A 10926-nucleotide genomic window follows, 5' to 3' on the forward strand; every position below is an offset into this window, starting at 1 on the left:
AAATTAGAGAACTATATCCCTGTTGAAAGATCTGTTACTCATTTCAGTGCAAGTCAAACATATTTACCAGAAATCTCCTTAACAAAGAGCAGAGCTGCTGAAGTTTCCTTTCTGACAGCAGGTCTGTGCTTCTGTTATTGTGTTATGCTGAACCTGCTTTTGCTATCTAAAAGATCATGGCACTCAGTCTGAACTTATATGAAGACATGTCCGTTTGGCTCCTATTGATTATTCCTCAAGGTCAGAAATGAAGCAAAAAGAGACACCACCATCTGTATGCACTCTGCCCATTGTGTACGGAAAAAAGCTTGGTTGTCCAGAGTGGTGTTTTTGGCACTATTTTATGAGAAGACACAATTGAAACAAAACAAACCAAAACAGTTAAACAAAGCAAAGCAAAGCAAAACAAAACATAGTAGACAAAGTCTTCTAAAATAAGATCAAGAGCTTACCAGGAAGGAATGTGATGATGGAACTGTCAGTATTAGGACGTTCTTCAAAGTCCATCATTACCTGAGCTGAACCTTGCCTTGTATAGCATCTCACGGTGGATGTGTATCGGATATCCCCACTCCTATATATCATGGCAGAAATCTGTCCATCATTTTCATTGCCTACATATACAGATTCTTTAAACTGCATCTTAGGCACTGGGCAGAAAAACATAAAAAGCATGTGTAAAGTATAATTGCAAAAGTTACTGTATTTTCCCTCCACTATTTCAAATTTAGTTGTTGCAATGCACCAGATATATAACATAAGCAGCTAGACAGCAAATGACTTAATGCATCATCTGTAGCTAAAATACGTAGATTCACTGGTTTTGGTGCAATTCATAAGGACAAGCGTTATTTGTGTATTGCACTCATCCATCTCCTGCATAAATGTCAAAAGGTAAAAAAAATTATTACTCACAGTCAGACACTGAGTCATTTATGAAGATAGTGGCCTTGCTGGGTTCTCCAAGGGCAGCATTCATGGGCATCCTTAGCACAAGCTCAAACTTCTCGGTTCCTTCTAACACTGGCTGTCCAAGGTCATCCAGAATTACCACACGAAACGTCTGCATATTGACTCCGGGGGAAAAATCCAAATTACGACTTATGCCTACATAATCTACTCCAGCTACCAATGGAAAAGAGATAAAAAATACCAAAATAATTATGTAATGAAAAATAAAAATATTTATCATTAGGCAGTTAATTGTAGGTAAATCTATTTTTTCTTTAAATATAATTTTGAAGGTTGCCAAATTCTGGCAGTCATGTAAAGCAAAAATATCTTTTGACCCTCTAAGTTGGACTATACAATAAAACAGGTCAATATTAAGCTACTTTTTGTTTAGTGATACAAGTCACAAAATGGGGCTGATTCTGTTCTGTTGTAAACCAACAGTTATTCCACTAAGACTAATAAAGTTTGTTTTAAGTGAGAAATGAAAGTGAGAAGAGAGCTTTGAGAGAGACTGTGGAGATGAAGTAAAGTCTTTTGGAAAGAAATTTCACATTACTCTATAATGAAGACGGAAGTTTCGAGACTAAAGTAAAAAGGCAAGGAGAAAAGGCCAGTGAGTGGACTGTAAAGAAGAACTGCTGCTCAGAGGAGCTGTGTAAACCAGAATGAATAGAAACCAAAAGAATCAAATTCTGCTCAGACCATGTCAGGTGAGGTCTGGCACCTTAATGTTCAAGACAGACTGATCTGGGTTTGGTTTGCTTTTATGTTTTGTTTTATTTTGTTTTGTTTTAAACAAAGCAAGGGAATCTATAACAAGCCAGTGAAAAGAAAGCAAACAAAACAAGATACTGTCTAAAACATGATAGTCTTATCTCGGAACCAAAGCAACAAAGGTACCTAGGACCTTAGTGACGGACTGAGTTTTGACATTCATTTTTTTGGAGAATAAGCAGCAGAGCTGTTGAAACAAAGCATTGTGAGGAACAGTTTCACTGAAATTGAAATAAGATTTAGAATTCTGTGAATTTGACAAAATTTGGCAAGATTAAAGGTCATCATCAGATGGGTGCTTGCCTAGAGGCCCAGCCGCTCTACCCCAGAGCTAAGCCTCTAAGGTAGGATGCCAGGACTGGCAGCTCAGTGCAGCAGATCCATCAGTGCGCTGTGTCAAAACCAAGAAACAGGTTCCTGGCTCTACAGGCAGCCAGTCATGTCAGAGCTTTCAGACTATGATCAACAGACTAGAGAGCTCAAGAGCTGTGCCATTCCCAGTTTTGAATCCTAGAGGTCCTGGCACAATGAATTAAGATTCTTACTGTAAGGAATTCTTTTTTTTTCCCATCAGAAATAAAATAACTTAAATATTCAGGATAAGATAAAGACATCAGTTCATATAAAGCAAGTTCAGAAATGAAGTAATCATCTTTTTTTCAGACTTCAGAATTTTCTTTTTAATGAGAAATATGATGTTTATCACGTTATGCATGATACATGTATAAGATGTTTAGATATTCCTGAAATAACAGTAAAGTTTTACACAATTTTGCCTCACCGTAAATTAGTTGAGAAGATAAACTCTATTGTCCAGTTACACTCAGGATAAGCACCTAAGAAAGATAATTTTTATGCTGTCTTTATATGAATGTCTTAGTTGTAGACATTGTGATTTGTGGGAAAAAAACCCAGAGTACACTAACACTTGATTCTGCAGACAAAAGTTCTGTCAAAGTATCAGTGAACCATGCAGATGTAGCAATCCTCTTGCTGAACAGGATACTAGAGAGTAATTTCTTATTGTCTACAGTAACAATGAGAGGAGCAAACTCTGCATGCTGCCAGTGGCTATAACTTTGTGCCCAGGGTATGTTGTTGAGGCAGTAATCAACTGCCTTAGTGGGGTAGTGTTTTATATGAGAATTTGAAGGCATTTCTTTTAGTGCTGTACTTCACAGTTGCTCCTACTGTTTCTTTGAGAGAAATTCTGTAACTACTTAATTTGTTCTAAGAAGAAAGATCTGCTAAGAGCAAGAGACGTATAAATTTCATCTTATGTAGTTGAATCTGTGTCGAGACCAAATGTATTAGCATTTGTTGTTGAGATGTATTATGAAACAAGAGCAAAACAATAACTTACCTTCTGCAGTTATTGGTTCAGATTTGCGAGACCTCACTGTAACAGAGGCAGCTTTAGAGAGATCAGTTCCAGTCCTCCAGACACGTACCTCAATATAGCCAGCACTCTCATCAACATAGTATTCATCATTTCCAAAGTAGAATGATGGTTCTGGTGAAAGAGGAATAATGTCCATAAATGTTTCTTTACCTTATGTTGACGGTAGCAAGAGAGCATAAAATCCACATTAGACAAGGAGAGCACTTCGCTCTTCTCCATAAATGAAATAAAGCTTTTTTTAATGTTTAGAATTTTTCTAGGTATTTTTGGCTTCTTTTCAAGTATTGGTTTGCCTGCTTCAGAACAGCAATTGTTATATCAGCACTGGGCTCTTTTTCTTGCCTCCTACAATTTCAACTTTGTGTGTCAACAGGTATGAATATGTGTGCAAAACCAAATTTGTTATCTTATTAAACTTATTTGAGCTGAGTCCTGTGCAAAAGCCAGAAAATTCCTTACATTTTTCACTTTGGTGCAAATAGACAAAGGTGAATATAGATAATGAAACCCTAACTTGAATGTTCTCATAGATAAGCTGCAAAAACCAGACTGGAACACGATATATAACTGGAGCTGCTTTTGGAAATGTTTCCCAGCTAACCAAAGGGGTAAATACTTAATTTTAGTTCCCTTGCACCTAGCATTTAAACCAAAATCAATCTTATTTCATGTAAACTGGAATGTGAATAGACTTTTATCTTAATATTTAAGTTCCACAGTTTATAAGAAAGAAGGACAAAAAGCAAAGGAGGTTAAGTGTTATCCCACTTAACAGAGATATCGTTTATCCTCATTTTTTCCTCCCTTTTTCAGTTTTTCTACCCACAGCAATTTCACAAACTAAATAGGCATAAAAGCATAGCCCAGTTTCATCCTAGATGTGTATCAGCTCCCCTTTTCTATCCCTTCCATTTCTGTTTCAAACATATAAGAGTAAGCACACACAGACAGTGCCTCAGTTTTCCCATTGCGCAGCAGAAATCATACCTACCTTCCCCAACGTTTGGGATGTAATTTGAAGACCTACACAAGTTCTCTTTGTATTTCAATACAATTTTCTTACGTTGCCTAGCGAGAATTTATTATAATCATGGGGTTATAATATCACAAATGTGCTTGAAAATACCATACAGCACATGGCCAACTCAAATTAAGTTGACAAAGATCATAGCAATTAATCACTGCTCTATCAGTGGCACTACGAATACTTTCCCTTCATCAAGCATAGAAAGAAAGACAAAATTCAAAGGAAATGACTGGAAAAGTTTACAGAGTCATGTCTAGCATGCAGAAAAGGTACAATTGACCGAAAGGAAGAGACATAAATCCTTTTTAATGGTAAGTGGAAGTTGGGCTCATCATTTCCATGATTCAATCAATTTTTCTTAAGACTATATGTACATTGCAAAACTTATGACTTCTGTTACAGTGGAATAAATGTTTTGGAATTGAAGAACCTGCTTTGGACTACAACTGAGCTCAATAAAGCCACATGTTGTGAAGACATTGTATTTTGAAGGTTTTGGAGAGGCTCGTAAGATAACCAGAGAGACAAAATATCCATGCTTTTATGAAGTACTTGAGGACAATCTGACTGACTACACAGTGTATGGCAATAATCTCCTCTGTGGCAGATTGATTATTTATTTTTATAGAAAATGGAACAATTTAAATAGGAATTTAATTAAAACTAACCAGAAGTAACATAAAGTAGTTGCTCAGTTATTACTAAGCCAAAACTTCATCTGAGAAGGCAGGAGCTAAGAAGTATTTTGGAATCGTATTCAAGAGTTAAGTTGGAAGCTTTGGAGAAAAATTTTCTTTTCTGCTTTCAAGATTTTTCCTGTAGTTCACAACTGACAAAATAAATTTTTAAAAACCAAGAAAACAAACAAAACCCCTTAGTATGTCACATCAGTGAAACAAATGCAGCTGCCTCTCTACTTATCTACTAAAACTAAAATCATGAGTTGTAACAACTTGATGGAACTGAATGTATTTACTGAAAAATACTGCAGATTCATAGACCTGCTTGAGTATTATCAAGGTCATCAACCTTTGCAGGATGAAAGACAGATTTGGGAAATGTCTAACTTTGGTAGAGGAAAAGGCTTTCAGTTCCGATTTAAATTTTTTTATTCAACATTGTGTGTATTTAAATGTGTGTGTGTTTGTGTGCACAGACACACATCAATCTTACATTATTTGCCTACAGGGACTGGTTTGTTGGTAGTTGCATTTATATTTGGGACTGCGAAGGTCTTATCTGAAACATTTTTAATAGGTGAACAGGGTGAATAGTCTCTGGACCTTTTTGTATAACTACTGCTAACTTTGATGAGAGTTCTACTTACAGGGATACCGCAGAACCGGATATTAGATCTGCAAAGAAATGTGCCATTTCAGACATACAATGGTCTTCTAAAATTCTCAAGATGGACAAAGACTCATCTAGCCTATAAAGGTTAAAAATACAGAATGCCTACTGAGACCAAATGGTTATGAATGTGCCAACAGTTAGATAAAGGCAGTTAAAAATATTATCAAATCTAATATATGTCATCTCTCAAATAAGTATTCTTAAAGTTTAGCACACTTTCCCAAGTCTACTCTTGTTCTTATAATCCTGTTCTCTCTATATTGATGTCTCAGTTGTTCTGGAATTAGATCTGGACTTGGCTGCACCTCATTTTAAGCACTTAAGTGAGAGGTACTCACATTCACAGCCTGCTTGCTCTCAGTTTGCAAGGACAAAGATAGGCCATTCCAGGAGGTTTCCCAGCATAATGATAACACAGAAGAAGAGATGGAACGGCTCGCTCACTGTAGTGAGAAAAATCTGAGAAGACGTGGAAGCATTCCCTTCTGCTCACTGACTACACAGGGAACTTAGATGATCTGCCTTAAACTAGATGGAATATATAAAAGCAAATGTTTGTTTCTTGTAGTGTTACCCTAATGCTTGCTTCACTGCTGCTGAAGAGGAATCCTCATGCACTGCTGGTTCCTGTAGTCACAGTTAAACATAAAAATGTCTAAACCCTGTTAGCTTGCCTTGTATTCCAGAGTGAGTTTTTCACACTTTTTGAGGCATGTACCTTCAATGAAAGACATATTCTGCATGGTTACCCGTCCTAGGAAACAAATCATTACAAATGTTTTGTAAGTTCATTTCCTGTAAGCTGTGTTAGTAGCTCCCCGGGGGAAGTAGCAAAGCCAAGCTACTAACAGGGAAACCATTGTCTTTCTCAGGTCATGGCTGGAAAACACTCTGTTCAGTGACTGTGGGCTCACTTACAGCAGATCTTTAATCTAGTAATCACTCTGAAGAGAGACCACTGCAAATTTAATGGTTCCTCTTACAGAAATAAGAGGAAGTTTTTTAAGAGTTTTTTTGTTCAGACCCACAGATTTCACTGGCATGAAGTTACAATAATCAGAGGAGAAAGGTTAGGAGCTTTAGTCCCAGGTTTCTTGGCACAGAAATGAAATCTTTTGTCTTGCCTTTGTACTTGTACAGTCAGGAGCGTATATCAACTACAGCACTAGTCAGTCATCAAGCAGGAAAACAAACACACTTCTCATGCTGTTAGAAATAGGTCTATCTTTGAATGTATATCAGAAAACCAATACGATAGCAAGAAAATATTTATTTCCAAGGAGGCTTTTGTTTTTAAAATGACATCCTTACAACCTGCTTTAGAGGGACATAGTAAAAGAGTAGGTTGGTGTTAAGGTATGCAAGGTGCCACAATCAGTTTGGGCTGCCAGTGCAAAAAATACGTAAGGCGAGATAGTTAGGACAAACACAAAAGAACAGACTCTTCTGTGCTAGCACCTTGATAAGCCTTAATACTAAAGTGATTTTCAGTGATATATGCTTCCAGTGAGAGATACATATATATATACACATATATATTCTCAGGAGGAGAGAAATAATGGAAGAAAACAGACCTGACACTTTGACATATTTAGATGTTGGAACTAGGAGCAGCAGTCATTACAACTGAATTCATGGCTGATCTTTTCCAGTGGTGTTAAACTGTTTATTCCTGAAAGCTTTTGCCTTCCTTCTTTCCATGCACAGTATAAACAAGGCTATGATGTGAACATTATGAGTTGCCAGAGGTAGCAGAAATCTGTTGTGGTAATGTTCTGGTACAGTCTAGACATGTTAGTGCAATGCTGAGTCCAAGTAATGAGCCCTGATGGTTGACACAGCTAATTAGCTTGGACATAACAACAGACAAACATGGCCAAATTTCCTCTGGACCTGATCTTGCTTATACCCAGACAATGCATATATCCTTACACTACGCTTACTTGCATTTCAGTATCACAGCTAGCATTAAATGACTGAGCTGCTGAGTCTATAACACAAGAGACTCCACTCTTCTGAACGTGAAGTGGGTGAGTTTTAGATAGACCGGTTAAGAACAGAAGTTCCATTAAATTTGAGAAGAAATGGGCATTTACTGTTTAATAGCCGTAAAGGTCAACTTCTGTAATCTCTCTCACATATGCATGTTAATGGGAGCAAAAGAAAAGCTCAGAAAAACTGTCCATTACAAAAAGTTTATCTTATGATATTATCAAAGAGGATTTTAACATCTGAAATGAGGTAGCACCATTCTACAGCTATTTACACATACTTGAAGCTTTGCAAGCAACCGAGCTTGCATTTAGCACAATGAATTTAATTTGCCAAGTCATTTATTTTTGCTGAATGCTGTAGAAGCAGAGGTCAAGATTACAGTCAGAGCTCAGTTCTGGAGCAGGTACCTATTGTGCAAATGCCAATAGCTTTTTATTTGATGTGGTCAAAACAGTTTACTTTTCGAATTCATATGTCGTAATCTCAACAGCTTTCATCTTCTTAGCACTGTTGTCATAACTTCTGCAATCAAAAAGTAAATTCACCTCAGAATCAAAATTACTAGTTGCAGCCAAATTGCCATACACATTATCTCAAGCAAATAATGTCTGCATTTCCATTTGTCTCAACTGCCCATTTCCACCTAGCAACCTATAATGATTTTTTAAAGCATACTGCAAATTTTATAACAGGTAAAAGGACAGACTCAAATTAATGCAACTTTTACCAAACCCAGTTATATTTTGTAAGAAAAATACACTTTTTTTAAAAAAAAAAATCTACAAAGGCAATGCCATACATTGACCAGACTGGTTCATCACTGAATTATTCTCATTTTATGCAACTTAACCCTGTAATTTGAGTAACACAGTGTGAGTCAAGATCAGTAACTGCTATGAACAACATTATGTATGACACTCTTTTAATTAATTTATGTTACATACTAATTCAGTATAGACCTTTACATTTTAACTCACCATTTATGTTAAAGTGCATCTATGCTTCAGTTTCTCTACACACAGTACCATCACAAGCAGCATCTGCCTAGCAGGCCTGGAATCCACATCTAACGTCTTTGCCACATGAATAAGTAGAACTCGAATGTGAGCAAAGTAGCACAGTAAAGGAAGTAGACTACAGCCCTAGCTGCAAGACTGAGGATGGCAGTAAGATGGCTACAGTGATATCCCATCTCTGGTCACCTACTCTTTCCTTCCTGTCAGTCCCACGCCTGCTGCAAGGACAGCCTGCAACATACTTTGCAGCCTGAAGAACCGAGCAGCTAATTCTGATTTTGCTTAATGTAAGGTTGCAATTCATAACAGTTCAGTAGTAACTAGATGAGCTACAGAGTATGCCTGAACCATGAAGAGTAAAGACATCTGAGTACATGAACCCATGCTGTAGCTCAACTCATTCAAGATGTGTGCCTTTAAACTTAGGAAGAATTTTTCAACAATTAGTTAACTGTAATGTACAAGATGGTAATGAACAGTCTTAAGTTGTCTCCCAGTTATAACTGGCATTTTTGGAGAAAGACTAATGTGTGAGGTTGATTATAAGTGACCTTCTCTTGGAAGCAATTAATGCACCTTTGTTGGTTTGCTGAGAAACATTGTTACCTTTCCAAAACACCAAATTGATATATATGTGAATTAACATGTATGTGAAAATATTTATTAGTAAAAGTAGTATTGTTATGATCCTTGCAAGCACCCTCAGGATATAACCTACAGACCTTGATATCACTGGAACTGTCACAGGTATCAGAGGAGCTTTTCCTATGTTCAAAGTCTGAAGACAGGGCCGAAAGGTTTTTCCTCTACAAGTACACCAAACTCCAATAACTTGCCCAAACTATTCCATAGTCCAGACAATTGCTTTATTTACCAATGTAAATAAAAATCTAAAGACTAATAGCTGAAGAAACAAACACTTTGGAATTTGGGGACACACCCAAACGTGATGGTATTGCTTGCAGCAACCATCTGACTTTCACATACCTGTTTCCTACTGAGTAGACCTCCCACAGAGCATGAAACCAACTCAGAATCTTCTACATGTTCTATTTTTAAAAAGAATGAGATTATTTTTATGTAAGAGGCCCAGGAAATGGAATCAGTAACAAATTCTCAAACGGAAGAAACAGAAGCAGGCAGATAAATGGGAAAGCTTGGCAGTAGTATTTAAATATACCACACAAAAGGTACCTCACAAGAACGCCAAGCGTCAAGAAACTCACAGTCAGTGATTCATACACGAGATAATAAATGAGGACTCCTACAAACAGAAATGGTAGGAGAAGCTGAGCAGCATTTCAGGAATCAGGCTACATAAAGATATAGTATGCAGACATTTCTAAATATGTTTGTCACATTTTAATTGAGTAATTAGTTTACTACTGGGCCTCACAGAAGAAGCAGTATGTAGAAAGGGTCTGAGTGTAAGAAGTATATTTGCAAAACCAGAGGTTTTCTGAGAAGAATATTTTCATTTTTTCTCTTCGAACACATGTTCCTCACACCTACACTTATATCAAGAAACACAACCATGAAATCACAATGGCTCATTCTATGAATGTTTTCTTTACAGTATCTTGTAACATCATCCACTTAAATCATGACCTTGATCTCTGAGATTTTAAAGCCCAAAGTCATAGAAATGACAATTATGTTTTCTCCCCAGCTGAGATTCCCACTGGTTGGCAAGCAGTATTAGTAAGGCTTTTGAACAATAAACAAGCATTTCGTTGTTTGGCAATGAGAGCTGATAGGAAGATGGCAAGGAAATTGTGGAGACTCAACAGCAAAGATAGAAATCCTGGATCTTCAGGAAAATAAATGTATGCTGAAAATGGGTGAGCTTCTTATGCAATGACTTTGAGAAAAAGGATATAACAATATTCTAAAGGTCAAAATAAATCCAAATTGTGTATTTTCTGAGACTAATTTTTCATAGAACCATAGAATGGTTTGGGTCAGAAGGGACCTTTAAAGATCATGTAGTCCAACTCCCCTGACACAGGCAGGGACATCTTTCACTAGATCAGGTTACACAAAGCCCCATCCAATCTGGCCTTGAACGCTTCCAGGGATGGGGCATCCGCAACTTCTCTGGGCAACCTGTGCCAGTGTCTCAGCACCCTCATTCTAAAAAATTTCTTCCTTATGTCCAATCTAAATCTATCCTCTTTCAGTTTAGAACTGTTGCACCTTGTCCTGTCACTACAGGCCGTGGTAAAAAGTCTCTGTCTTTCCCATAAGCCCCCTTTATGTATTGAAAGGCCACAATAAGGTCTCCCCAGAGCCGTCTGTTCTCCCAGCTGAACAACCCCAACTCTCTCAGCCCGTCTTCGCAGGAGAGGTGCTCCAGCCCTCTGATCATCTTCGTGGCCTCCTCTGGACTCGCTCCAACAGGTCCA

At 37.4% G+C, this 10926-nt stretch overlaps 1 protein-coding gene across 1 annotated transcript in view; it reads right to left on the reverse strand.

Moving 5' to 3' along the window:
* Positions 1 to 309: 309 nt before the first annotated feature.
* The window catches only part of LOC104157344 (FRAS1-related extracellular matrix protein 2-like), a gene marked incomplete at its 5' end in the record, with an annotated part of 26386 nt that continues 15769 nt past the window's right edge, over positions 310 to 10926 (reverse strand). Inside the window, 3 exons of the mRNA XM_009694641.1 lie at positions 310 to 650; positions 916 to 1125; positions 3092 to 3241. Of these exons, the coding sequence (XP_009692943.1) occupies positions 430 to 650; positions 916 to 1125; positions 3092 to 3241 (581 nt within the window). The remainder of the gene's footprint in view (positions 651 to 915; positions 1126 to 3091; positions 3242 to 10926) is intronic.

Source organism: Cariama cristata, unplaced genomic scaffold (genome assembly GCF_000690535.1).
Source record: "Cariama cristata isolate BGI_N322 unplaced genomic scaffold, ASM69053v1 scaffold11582, whole genome shotgun sequence".
Classification (NCBI taxonomy): Eukaryota; Metazoa; Chordata; class Aves; order Cariamiformes; family Cariamidae; genus Cariama; species Cariama cristata.